Source organism: Eriocheir sinensis, chromosome 23 (genome assembly GCF_024679095.1).
Source record: "Eriocheir sinensis breed Jianghai 21 chromosome 23, ASM2467909v1, whole genome shotgun sequence".
Classification (NCBI taxonomy): domain Eukaryota; kingdom Metazoa; phylum Arthropoda; class Malacostraca; order Decapoda; family Varunidae; genus Eriocheir; species Eriocheir sinensis.
In genome coordinates this window covers 55291-70000 of record NC_066531.1, presented here as the reverse complement: position 1 = coordinate 70000, position 14710 = coordinate 55291, and the positions used below count along the sequence as shown (strand labels likewise).

Below are 14710 nucleotides of genomic sequence, written 5' to 3'. Positions count from 1 at the left end.
GACCCTGGTGGGACTGTCGTGACTACCTTCTAAAAAGAGCCTTTCTACCGCACAGGGGGCTTCGTGGTGCAGTGGTTAGCACACTCGGCTCACAACCGAGAGAGCCTGGGTTCTATTCCCGGGCGGAGTGGAAAAATTTGGGCGGCTTTTCCGATACCCTACGCCCCTGTCCACCCAGCAGTGAATGGGTACCAGGTATTAATCGGGGGTTGTGTCCCGTCTCCTGGGGTCTGTTCCCTTCTCCTATAATTCCTTCCCCTTCTGTCTCTCTCCGGCATATGACCACAGATGTTGCGCCGACTAAACGAAACTTTCCAACTTTTTTCTGCCGCCCACTGTCAAGACCTAGAGACACTAAGGCGCAGCTCTCATCACACTGCGCATGCTAGTGCTATAACGCCTGTCGTTCTCTCTCTCTCTCTCTCTCTCTCTCTCTCTCTCTCTCTCTCTCTCTCTCTCTCTCTCTCTCAAATCATGACTTTATTTAATGAGCCGCCGTAAAGCACAACCGTCACAATAAATCTGAGCTGAATTATATAATGCTTTCTGAAAGTGAAGAACAGCAGCTGTAGCCTGAGTTGTGAACCTCAGTCCTTCAGTTCAGTGATGGGCGTTTGTTAAGACAGTGAATGCTGGAAAGCCGCACAGAGTTAGAGCAGAGAGTACATCGAAGTGTAGGATAAGGTTAGGGGAGGAGAGAATGGAGGAGGTGACTGAATTTAAATATTTAGGGACAGTTTTTTTTAATATATCACATATGCCTAGAGGTGATGTGGATGGTTTTGGTGATGGCACTGGGTTAGTTATCGTGGTCAAATGATGGTGGTTATTATGGTGATTACGTAGGAGTGAGTGTTTTATAAGTGAAGTGTAGGTTATAAGTTGTGTCGACTCTTTTGTCATAATGTGGTAGAGATAGTCTGCACATGGGCCCGCTCGTAGATACTGAAGGGGCTATTACACTGGGCAGATTCTCCGTGGATCTTCAGTCAAACCACGATTTCTGCAAGCGTGGTTCTCATTTGTTTCTTGTTATTGCTGCTGCTGATGATGGTGATGGTGAGTAATACCGTCGTCCATCGGTGAAACTTATACCGTAGCTTTGGAAGGTCGTGGACACGTCAGAAAACCACGGAGATATGAGAACCACGCCAGCGGAAATCGTGGTTTTACTGAAGATCCACGGAAAATTTGCCCAGTGTGATAGCCCCTTAAGTTGGTATAGTGAATAAAGGAAATGCTGATGAAAAGCATGTAGTTGGAGGTAAGTTACCGATATGTCACGCAACAACACGTTCCTTCAACACATTTAAATCTTCCAATGTCTCGGCAGCGTAAAGACTGATCATAAAAGCTCTTGGTTCTTTAACAAATGCAGTATGTTAGACACAGTTCAGCACCACTTTACCTGTAACAAGATGTCTTTAAAAAATGTCCAGATTTTTGAAAAGCTATCTTGATTGCCTTCTTTTTTCCATCACGATAAATGTAACTCACACCGTCGCTTCCTGATATCACTTAAGCGAATATCAGCGTTCGTGCAAGGGTCCTTTTTTGAGAGTGAGTGAGTGAGTGAGTGAGTGAGTGAGTGAGTGAGTGAGTGAGTGTGTGAGTGAGTGAGTGAGTGTGAGTGTGTGTGTGTGTGTGTGTGTGTGTGTGTGTGTGTTGATAGGTAGAACAGAAAGATGCGGTAAGGGAGAACCATCATGAAGTAAGTGTCCTGGATTAGAAAGATAAATGAAAGGACGGACGAATATTGGTTGTTGGAGTCGGAGGAATCGAGAGGATACAATCTAGTGACTTACCTGTCTATACTGATGGCCACCAAGTTGAAGATGGAGGAAGTGGAGCAGACCACGTCCATGGCTATATACACGTCGCACACGAAGGGTCCCAAGCCCCAGTAGCCGCACAGCTGAGGAAAAAAACATCACATTAATTTACGTCACCTGCCATCGCGAGAGACGGGCGGATGGGAGGGAGGGGAATGTTGGTATGGAAGGAGAAAAAAAATGGACACTACCACCTCGGATTTTTCAGTCACCGCCGAGTGGCTTAACCCGGTAGCAGAGGGGATCATGTTTCTTAATGGTCCCTCTAAGCGAGAAAAAATGAGAAAAAATCATCCCTCACACAAACCATTTCATAATATACATCGAACCATTTGTGATCAGTTTATGTATCATCTATTTTTTTGGGGTTTATATCATGGCACAAATTTGGCCCGTCGCTGCTACACGGTAAAACCACAAATTTGACCCGTCGCTGCTACCGGGTTAAAACTACCCACATGCTGTCCTGAAGACCAACCATGAACCCGGACTCTAGAGGAAACCGTCCAAGTGAATCAAGAAGGAGTTCGGGGGGCAGCATGAGCCAAGAGAAGATGGCGCCACTATAAACACTTGCCTGCGCCATGACGGACTGGGGCCGAATACCATCCAGGCCCCTCAAACAAGCCTACCGGCGCTATAGGCATAGACGTAAAATAAATAAATAAATAAATAAATAAATAAATAAATAATGCACCTTAAAAATGTTTGGATGGCGCAGCGTCAAGACTGAGGTAAAAAAAATGATAGTACAACAATGTTCATAAATGATATTGTAAAGTCAAGTTGCAGTATGAGGAAAGATAGAAAATGCCATTATTTCTTGTTCCCAATATGTCATCGACCATAAAGAATTCATCAACATTTGTAAAGATACAAGTATTTGTAACATTCTATAAGTTTCCCTCAGAAGCGGCATTTGTGAAGGGCGAAGATGTTAAGACATAATAGCATTCACCCGTAGTGTATATTGCGTAAGGAGATCATCCTGGTTGCCGTGCGTTGAACACGTTCTAGTTTCATGATGATTAAGTTTATTCACTTTATCGGGAGGCATTAGTAACTGCACTGCATTCAAACACTAAAATCAAACACAACGTAAGTATTAACCTCACGCGTGATGGCCACAAAATTCAGTATTATCCGTTTCCGATAATGAATCCCAACATTTTGATCCCGATGTTTACTGTATCATCGCATTGCTGGGAGAATTTGATTTTGACATCAAGATCCATAACGCACTGCTTTAGATTTTCACACCACACATTTCATAATCTAACTTCCGAGGTATTTTTAGCTCAACTTGAAGAATGTGGCATTTCATACCTATTTATTAGCTTAATCTTTTTCTTGGAGACTTTGACTGTCTCGATTGGAGAAGACTGAGTTTCCAATATTCGTGACGTTGGCAAATTCAAAGAGAGAGAGAGAGAGAGAGAGAGAGAGAGAGAGAGAGAGAGAGAGAGAGAGAGAGAGAGAGAGAGAGAGAGAGAGAGAGATGGGGGGATACACGAAGTGATGTTTGCATCCTGCGTACATCAAGGATGGTTTTCTCGGTGAACAAAAGAAGAACGAAACATTGCCGCTCTTGTTTACTGCGTATTGCCTTTGTTTTCTCTGCTGCTGATAGCGGGAGTGTTATTTGTTCAGCTTAAAGCTCTATTTGTTTCACGTTATGATTCTCTCTCTCTCTCTCTCTCTCTCTCTGTCCGTCTTCATGCGGTTCACCCATTAACCCCTTTAGTAATTTTTGTATTGCAATACTATTGACCTGATTACACACTGATATAAAATTTGACTGCTTAATGGATCATTTACTGACACAGTTTATTAACACAACTGCAACTGTCAACATACGTGGAGCTTCAAGTCTCGAGCGAGGCTTAACTGACTCCACTCGCCCGCCGCGCTGGATTAATCCTTTGTTCTTTCACTTAATTTGTAATTGTATAACTTGCGTCTACCTTGAAAGCTAATCGCAAAAACCACGAGTTACACTTCTCCCATTGTTAGCGTTAAAACGATATAATTACACTCTTAACGTTTTCAGTTTCCATGTTTATACTCTAAGAATTTGTGATACCTTGAGAGAAAAGATTTTAAATTTTTTTTTCTATAGCTAAAACATTTAAAGATCCCTCGAAAATTTAATTTCGGTCCACAAAGATTAAATTTATTAACAATCGCCCATATAATTAATAGCGCCTCCGTGGAGCAGTGGTCAGCGTGGCCCGGGTTCGAATCCCCGGCCCGGGCAGTAGGCGTGCAGCTCACCCAGCTGTTCATCATCCCTTTCGGGCTGGTCGATAAATGGGTACCTGGGGAAACAAGGGGAAGGTAAACAGTGGCATTCCCGGACTTAACATTGGCCCGTGTCCCGGGGTAGTTGGTTGTCACCTGCCACAGGCTCAACGGGCCAACGCATCGGAAATGAGCACCGCAGCCACGCGCAGTTATAGCTTTTGCGCTCACCTTTACCTCACATACAATTATAGATGTTTAGAGCTTTTCGTTAAATACCAGGAGACAGTAATATGAAACATTTGTGACTGTGTAAACAATGAGAGACAATCACGGAATAATTAAGCTAAAATGTATAATATATATAATGCGACAAGCAATAAAAGAGTCAGTTAATGATATTGGATTTTAGCCTGTCTTTCAAGACAACGTAATTTTCAGGTGCCGAGAAAGAATCACAGAATGCTCGAAGTTTCAGAGAACTATCTAAGTTGAATGGATACAGGATTAAAAAAAAAAAGCATTTATCCGCTGGACTTGATATTATAACTCAGTGTAAGCTAGTCAGTAACGTTATAGTAGACCAAAGCAGTTCTTGGGATGTATTTGTTGTTGACATTGGCAATCATGCGAGGGTAAGTTAGAATACAATACTGGTAACAAGTTTTGAAAGAGCATATTTCGCACGATAATCTTGAGATATTAACAGGCGTGCATAGAAGAGACTTTACAAAACTCAGTTATTTGCATAACAATAACAGGTCTCTTTTGTAAAAAGCAACACGTAATCGTTATTTGTCCACCACGGTGTACATAAGGCACTAAGGGCCGTATTTTAAGACACCATCGCTTCTCACATCAACTATTTCTAAAGGTCAAAGAGGGGGTCAGTCGGGTTCTAATGAGTGTTTCTTCGGGTTAATGGTACAGAAGAAGGGTCAAACTACTACCGGGGTCATAAAACTACTCCTGGAAATGCCCACAACTCCTACGAAAACCTTGTCAAATATGTGTTCTTGGGCGTCGAAATGTCTTATAATACGACCCTAATAGTTCAACAACGAAATCGAACATTTTCTTCTAGAGTGAAATTTGTTAGGTAGGCTAAAAAAAATCTAATCAACCGAAAATAAGATTAAGTATGAAGGCGAATTGCATATGATTTGTAAGTTAAACTGAAACATGCAAAGTATTCACGAAAATGCATGTTGAATATTCATTTTGTTACATAGTACCAGCTTTTTAAGTTGGAACAAACAATTGGAAACTCTAATACTGTAGGGTGCAAAACTTGAAAGCATACAGTGAGATACTGCCGCTATACAATAGTTTACTTAGAACTCACAGTAGGCTATGCGGGACAGTTGTGGTCTCGCTATGCGAAGGGCATTGCTATTATGTGTTTTTCCCGGTAGCAGCGACGGGCCAAATTTGTGGCTTTACCGTGTAGCAGCGACGGGCCAAGTTTGTGCCATGATATAAACCCCCCAAAATAGATGATACATAATCTGATCACAAATGCTTTGATATATATTAATAAATAGTTTGTGTGAAGGGTGATTTTTTCTCATTTTTCTCGCTTGGAGGGACCATTAAGAAACATGATCCCCGCTGCTACCACCGGGTTCAACAAAGATGATCTCTTCTTTGACTAACAAACCTTACAAGGAAAAGCCGCCAAGTCTTAACGAGTTCTCTTCTGAAAACCGACGCCTCGAGGGGAAACTGACCGAATGCTTGAAAATACTTAAAGGGTTTATCAATATAGATGAATCAACAATGTTCATGATTGATGAAACATCGCGACTGAAAAGTAAAGAAATAAAACATAAGTGTAAACAAGCATAATCAAAATTCAGAAATTTGTTTCACTAACATTACAATATAAGATGGAGCAACCTTCCACCTTCAGAGGTTCAGTGCATCACGGTTGATTAATTTAAAAAGAAGCACCATTTTCTCCACCTTTACATTCTCAAAGGTAGAAAGTGTAAGTCTTGATCTATTTGATCCCGCGCGTTTCACGTAGATTTAACCCGGTAGCTGCGGGGATCATGTTTCTTAATGGTCCCTCTAAGCGAGAAAAATGAGAAAAAAAATCATCACTCACGCAAACCATTTCATAATATATATCAACGCATTTGTGATCAGTTTATGCATCATCTATTTTTGGGGGGTTTATATCATGGCAAAAATTTGGCCCGTCGCTGGCACACGGTAAAGTCAAATTTGGCCCGTCGCTGCTACCAGGTTAAGGATATACCACCAAGCTTGGGCAATAGGGCACATAGTCAGAAAATGTATGTAATTCTCTCTCTCTCTCTCTCTCTCTCTCTCTCTCTCTCTCTCTCTCACATCATGCTCGGTAAACAACGAAGGGAAGTAAATTATGGGACGTGTTGGTCCTGGTGCGAGGATTAAGTTGGGGGCAGGGATGGGATAAATGCGAAGAAGAGAAACGAAGAAAATAAAAACTGATAAGTGGAGTGGAGCAAGTGGAGAGGAGGAGAGGCTCAAATACACTTGGTGGGAACAATAAATGGGGGGGTGAAGCAGTAAGAGAAGGGTTAGGTTAAGAGAAAATAAGCAAAGGAATGGGATTGCAAGCTCAAGAAGCCCCCGAACAGGACTTTACTGAGAGTCAATGAATAAGTGAGGAGAGGAATAGGGGTGAAGGAAGGAAAAAGGGTAAATAAGAAAGGGTAGGGGATGAGGCAAATAGGAAAAACAAAGTGAGGGAAGAGATGGAGGTGCAAAGCGTCCCCAAAGAATGTGTCATAAAGAGGAGAGTGGGAACGAGGTACGAGAGGAGCAGTGGAGAGGAAAGAGGACAGGAAAAAGAGAAGATAAGGGAAAATACTAAACTTTCGTAATATGTTTCCTGATTATCACGCAAGCACCCAATCCGCGGTGTCCAGGATGGTAAGACAAGAGGATGAGGAGGAGGATGATGAGGAGGAGGAAAAGGAAGAGGTGCGGAAAACATGGAAGTATGGAATAACAAGCAACATAAAACCTGTTTGGCATTTAACGATGCTGCCTGCTTTTGTGATTTAATCGATTCGTCAGGCACTTTAATTCTAAGTCTATATATACCAAGTCAAGTCACTCTGCTTCAAAACTGCGACCGGTACGCGCAGGAGGCGGTTTTGGGGCGGAGCAGCGGGATGACGTCACTTGAAGCTAAAAAAAAAATACCCGCCAGTTCAGGGGTGACTAAAGTTGGGGCCGTGTGTGCACTCTGGATGTGCATTCTCGCCTTCTTTCACAGCGCGTTCAGGCAAGCCACTGACGAAAAAATATGTCTTTTTATTGTGCTATTGCGTGACTGTAATTCCATTGCCTACAAACGGCGGTGTGGGGTGTGGGGGAGGGCATGATGAAGTGATTGATTTAAATTAGTCCGCCTTCCTTCGTTTTCTCTAAATCCCTGTTGCTACATTCTCTAGTTTGGCTCCAAGCATTGTCACGCATAAACCACGCCTCGGCCGTGTCTCCTCCCACAAACCTGCGTATGACTTGACTTGGTGTTTATAGACTTAGGTTTAATGACTTGCGGAACAGATGAAAGCACTTTCCGTGCGTCCGGGACTACTCAGGCCAATCGTATCACAATTAAGTAACGAACAATGGAATTTTGAAGCTGGTTATTTTTTTAATCAACTACTTCAGCATGACTGGATGTTCCATCGTCTGATGACTTAGTTCGAGAAAAATAAAATCCTGTCAATTTCTATACTGAATCGTCTCGCCTGAATCAGTAGATCTTGGGTTAGGAGACCAAAAATCAAAAGGAGAGTTCAACGTTACTGAATTAATACAAGTTTTAAGACGTACCAAATCCCCTTGTAGGTGTCTTTTCTAACGGAAAGAGGCGGAGTTACTCGGGTCATTTTTGATACGGGTGAGCTCTTAACAATATTATCGTTTTCGTAGCTGGCCGCTGCACTCTCTCAGGTATTTCGACGTCCTTCTTGTAATTAAGGCACCCGAACTGAACTGCGAAGAAGAAGAAGAAGAAGAAGAAGAAGAAGAAGAAGAGAAAGCAGAAGAAAAAAGAAAAGGAAGAAGGGAGAATAAGGAGTAGGAGATGAGTGGTGTTAATGTCATGAATGAGGAGGAACTGGAAAACGTAAAGAAATTAATCGAATCGGCAGCAACAACAACAACAACAGTAACAAGCAAAACAACAGCAAAAATAACACAAACAACAAAAAAATGTACATGGTGATAAAGGAGACGGTGAAATGTGTAGTAAATAAATGAAGAGCAGAAAGAGGAAGAAGAAGAGGAGGAGGCGGAGGCGAAGGCGGAGGCGGTGGAAGACGAGGAGGAGGAGGGAAATTAATTGAATAATATGGACTAGGAAAGAAGGACGAATAGAGTGGAGACGAAAAATTAAGTAAAATGGAGAGCAGGGGGAATAGGACCAGGATGGGAACTTGCATGCATCCAGCTGTAATTTTCAGTAAGTCAGGGAAAAAAAAAATGTTGAGTGGTCAGCAAACACACCACACAGCGTCCTGTTGACTACATCTCTGTTTTTGGACACTCCTTTGACCTCTATTCAGGAGCAGTAAGTAGGGGGCTTTTTTTATTAATATTTTTCTTTACGCCCTTGAACTGTCTCCTTAGCTGTAAAAAAATAAAATAGGGTGAGCCAAGGTGCAAGGGGAAAAATAAGGAAGATACAAGGAACAGTAAAATGAATACGAATTATTTGTCGTTTTTAACCCTTAGCCTCCGGGCGTAATCATACAACACATCAGCTGCCTTCCGTTAATGTAGCGGAAATGAGTCACATGTGTTTCTGCTCAACCTAACCTCATTATCCATGAACTTGTCTAACCTTTCTCGAAGGTATCTATCATGCAGACACTCATCACATAACTGCCAACTTGCCAAGCCTGTTACAGTCATTCACCAATTATTGCCCATGTCTTGTCGAATTTGAATATATCCAATTACATTCATTACATTAATTACTAAGTGTCTTACAAGGCTTGCCACCAGGAACTTATTAATATCACCTTTATAAACTACGTTTTAGTCTCCTGGCACCCTTCCGCCTCCTCTGCACAGATTCTAACATGTTAATTATCATTGTAAAGAGACCAAAAAGGAGGCAGAATAGAACCGCATAACAGATATGAGGTCTGACTAATGCAAACTATACCTTGGGAAAGACTTCTGCACTGATACTGCATATGCTCCTTTTGAAATTATACCAGTATCATATTAGTGCAATTCTTATCCTGAATGAATTGAGTCTTAAGACGGAGATCAGGTGCCGTATAAATAAAGACTGGTAAGAGCACTCATAGGAGGCTATGGGTCGTATTTTAAAACATTTCGCCGCCCAAGAACACACATTTGACAAGGCTTTCGTAGGAGTTGTGGGCATTTACAAGGGTAGTTTTATGGCTCTGGTGGTAGTCTGACCCTTCCTCTGTACCGTGAACCTAAACAAACATTCATTAGAACCCGACTGACCCTCTCTTTGACCTTTAGAAATAGCTGGTGTGAAAAGCCAAAGTCTTATAATACCAACCTATTTCTCTTCGTACGAGTACTCCCGTGATTAGGGGAGACCTTGACTCGTTTGCTACGGGGTAAGTTGGCAAAGTTGCATTAGCGTTATAATGTGAGGGACTATTCTTACCTACCCTCGAAATGCTACTCTTTCTGATAAAGAAATCCATCTGCCACTTTCCAGCCCAATCATGGTCTCACAAGTTAGTTCTGTAGTATACGGTACCTTTTGATTTGATTCAATTAGTCTGCACCTCGAGATTGAGCTTCGAACTGTAAGATATAATGCAAAGGTCAGAACTGCGTAGAGGAGGTTTAACAGTTGAATCACCTACACACGGAATATTTGTTAATTCGGTAGCAGCGACGGGCCAAATTTATGGCTTTACCGTGTAGCAGCGACGGGCCAAATTTATGGCTTTACCGTGTAGCAGCGACGGGCCAAATTTATGGCTTTACCGTGTAGCAGCGACGGGCCAAATTTGTGGCTTTACCGTGTACCAGCGCCGGGCCAAATTTGTGCCATGATATAAACCCCCAAAAATAGATGATACATAATCTGATCACAAATGCTTTGATACATATTATGAAATGGTTTGTGTGCGGGGTGATTTTTTCTCATTTTTCTTTTCAAACTGACAAAGGAAACGATCTCTGTCACTAGCCGAAATAATCCAACCCGTGTAATGAACATTCAGGTCACCAACATAAGTAAAGGCCGACTTTCGATTACAGTCCTGGATTTTATGCATAGGAACGAGAGGACAAATATTATATTGTCAAATTTTGGGTTACGATATAGACTAAACACGTAAATGTTATTAGTTCTGCTGTTAACCTTCTTTTAATTGAACTTTAGTTGAATTACCACATCAGTATAGTGGTTAGCGTCCTTAGCTACGAATCTGTAGACCTGGGTCGGCGTGCAACTCACCCAGCTGTTCATCCTTCCTTTTGGGATGGTCGATAAATGGACACCTGGGGAAACCTGGGGAAGGTAAACTGTGGTAACCCGGATGTTACACTGGCCCTGTGTCGGGTTAATGGGTTCTCTCCCACAACAGGCTCAAACGGCCAACGGGACGGAGATGAGCGCCGCCGCCATGCGCAGCTATAGCGTATGTTCCCAACTTCACTTTTATGACAATAACATACAAAATCTCATTTGACAGAATCTGAAGAAAAAAACATACATGATATAAGTAGCTAAGCCATGAACTCGCAGTCAATAGCCTTGATGGAGTAAAGCAGACTTAAAAAGGTGCTATTACACTGGGCAAATTTTCCGTGGATCTTCAGTCAAACCACGATCTCCGCTGCCGTGGTTCTCATATTTCCGTGGTTTTCTGACGTGTCCACGATCTTCCAAAGCTACGGTAGATTTCACTGAAGGACGGCGGTATTACTCACCATCATCATCAGCAGCAATAACAAGAAACAAATGAGAACCACGCCAGCGGAAATCGTGGTTTGACTGAAGATCCACAGAAAATTTGCCCAGTGTAATAGCCCCATTAGTAATTGGAGGCGGTGACCGAGTGCGGGCGTGGTGAGCTCGTGGACCTTGGTTCGAGTCCCATAAAAACACGGCGATTTTTCACGCCATCGCTGAATGGCGGCAAATTACCTACATGCTGCCCAGATCTTCAATCAACCGTAACTTCAGCGACTTCGGTCAAGAGGAGCACCGGGGGGCAGCATGGGACAAGAAAGAGTCATACATCATGGCAGCTACAATTGATAAAGTTCGCCTTCGCCACTAACATGTTGGGGTCGTCGAAAAGACACCTCAAGAAAGCCTACCGGCGCTACTTGCAGCACCTAAAAAAAAAGTAATGGGAATTTATAGATATTTCGTTTGTCCGACACCGAAGTCTTTGAATACAGAATAATATCAACATCTTTAGAGGAAATATATAATTCATAAAGATTTGAACAAAACTCCCTAATATTTCAGAGAATTCGACAATTTCCATTAGAGTTAACAGGACCCAGACATCACCACACAAAAGCAATAGGCAGAAAATATTATATAACGGTAACTTAGACATAATACATCTTAAACCCAAACCAGAGATTCTTAGCAACTATACGTAAAAGTGCTCAAATAAACCCTTTCGTATCCCGGAAGCAGTCTTTGCTCTCTGTCTTAAGGAGCATCGATCATGATATGGAATGCTGCAGGACTCGGCAGAAACACATGCTATACTGCGAAAAAAGACAGCGCCTCTATAAATATTAACCTGCACCACGAACGGGCTGGACCCGACCAGAAGGTCCCATCAAGATAACCTACCTGTGCAACAGGCCGGACGAAAAAAAAAAAAAAAAAAGGATTAGCAGTGGCCACAATCTGACATATTTTGGTGTTGATATTGTTGGCTTGTTTCTGAGCAAAAAGGAAAAATTCAGTGCTAACTATTTATTGTGTATTTTGCTATTGAGAAAGAAAGTGAAGACAACAATAATGATTAATTACGTTTACTAACAGAAGGTTCGCCTGTGACGGACACTTTGTGGTGGAGACACAGTCTGCTGCAGGAACTTAAAAAGTCTACTTGCTTTATGCATGCAGCTGATACATGACAAGAAGGCACTGTCGCATTCATACTGCTCCCTAAATCGTGGCCTCCCTTCCTCATTGCTCAGTGTGAGTAATGAAACAAAACGTCGTGTATTTATCTGCATATTTTAATTTCAATATTCATTTTAGCTCACGGTATGATAGTTCTTTTTCCTCTTTACTTTATCAGGAACTATATATATATATATATATATATATATATATATATATATATATATATATATATATATATATATATATATATATATATATATATATATATATATATATATATATATATATACACACACACACACATATATCCATATATATATATATATATATATATATATATATATATATATATATATATATATATATATATATATATATATATATATATATATATATATATATGCATGTATATATATCAAACAAGAAAAGTAAAACTTAATTAATATCTAAAGCAGTGCCGGCTGCTGTCTTTCAGCAAATTAATAAAGTCGACATTATCAATCGTCTCCTTTCTAGGAAAAAAAAGTCTTGTGGAAAGAGTATAATTAAAAGGATGATTCCTCAGTGGTTGAGTAGTTTGGAAACGAACCTATTTTCTTTTATGTTGATGGACGCCCTTTGTCGTGCCTCTCATCAAATGATTTTTCTTCGTTAAATCTCATCCTTAGTGTAGTCTTTAGCACGCCTAGCTGGCTAGTGGACCTGAGTTTGAATCCCGGTCTTGGTAGTCGGGGCACAGCCACCCTGCAGTTAATCCCCCCTGTCGAGGACAAATGGATATTTGGGGAAATCAGAGGAAGGTAAACTGTAATTTATGTAAATGAATGACTTCTGAAACATCCGAAACATTGCAGTCTCATGGTTTCATGGCATCATGTGCACTTTACCTGAGCCTTATATGAGTGTTTGTAATGTATAATAGTTGTGGCTCTATCGGTAAGTTAATCAGTACAGGCATAGACTGAGGGAGGGGGGCGTCGCCTCGCCCACCCGACGACGCCAAAGACTGTGCTGCTTCGAGCAAGTTTCCTTGCAGGTTCCCTTCCCATCTCCAGTACCTTATGGTAGAATCCATCGACTTGCTCAAGCTATGAACTGGGCGTCTCCATGGCCTCCTTCACTCATTATTGTCTAATTATTCTAGGTAGCGAGCTAGATACCCTACCAGCCGGAGTTGGCGGTTTTGGACTTGACTTGCTAAATGAAACAGTACAGTCTCTTTATGCGTGTGGCGAGGTCATTGGGATCTTGGAAAATTTCACATACCTTGGTAGCATAGTTCAGAGAAACTGTGGGTTTTGCCAGGAAGTCTTACAGCGGATTTGCTTGGCCCACGGTGTTATGGACTCGCTCAGCATGAGTATATGGCTTTGTCGATACCTGTGCAGCAAGACAAGATCCGGATTCTCTTGTCCCTTATGCTCCCAGTTTTACTCTACGTCTTTGAGACATGAACACTGAATAGGGACTTGGAGAGGCGGATTGATGCTTTTGGTAATAAGTATCTAGGCAGAATCATGGAATATCGCTCGACTGACTGCGGTGACTACTCCGTGATTCGACATTTATTACTCGCATTCCGTCAACGACAACTCCGGCTATACGAGCATGTGGCACGTTACTCAGAAGCTGATCCTGCTCATCAAGATATTGCTGTAATAGACAATCTTGAGTGGAGGAGGCCAAGGGGACGCCCACAGAGTTCGTGATTTGAGCAGGTCGATAGATCCTGCGAGGAGGTACTTAGGACGAGAAAAGGACCTGCATTGAGACTTGCGGGGAGGGATCTCCGGGTTTGGGGTAGTAGGGTGGGCAAGGCGACGCTCACCCGGCGTATGCCCTCATTGACTGATTGATTAATTGATTGATTGATTGATATACAAACAACAAAGTCTACATAAGATCAGTATTTCCGTCGCGATGTTGCCTCTCTTTCTATCTTCTATCGCTATTTTCACGCCGACTGCTCTTCTGAACTTTCTAACTGCATGCCTCCCCTCCTCCCGCGGCCCCGCTGCACACGACTTTCTACTCATGCTCATCCCTATACTGTCCAAACCCCTTATGCAAGAGTTAACCAGCATCTTCACTCTTTCATCCCTCACGCTGGTAAACTCTGGAACAATCTTCCTTCATCCGTATTTCCTCCCGCCTATGACTTGAACTCTTTCAAGAGAAGGGTATCAGGACACCTCTCCTCCCGAAATTGACCTTTCTTTCGGCCACCTCTTTGGATTCTTTTTGTAGGAACAGCGAGGAGCGGGCTTTTTTTTCATTATTGTTTCCTTTTTGTGCCCTTGAGCTGTCTCCTTTGTTGTAAAAAAAAATAAAAATGTGCATCGATGGTCGTGCAGACACATGCGATAACCCACAACAAAATGATGAATACGTTGCCTTAGTTACCTATGTATGCTATATGGAGAGGATATACCTGCAATGTGTTCTTTTCAATTATTTATTGCTCTGTCTATAACGAAGATGATACATTCGATCAGTTTTACTTTTGGAAAGGGTTTTACGAATTGGA

General features: G+C 41.9%; 1 protein-coding gene across 1 annotated transcript in view; it reads right to left on the bottom strand.

The window, feature by feature from the left end:
- LOC127002314 (dopamine D2-like receptor) overlaps window positions 1-1915 on the bottom strand; it is a gene marked incomplete at its 5' end in the record, with an annotated part of 32326 nt that extends 30411 nt beyond the window's left edge. Inside the window, one exon of the mRNA XM_050868122.1 lies at window positions 1806-1915. Within this exon, the coding sequence (XP_050724079.1) occupies window positions 1806-1915 (110 nt within the window). The remainder of the gene's footprint in view (window positions 1-1805) is intronic.
- Window positions 1916-14710: the final 12795 nt, after the last annotated feature.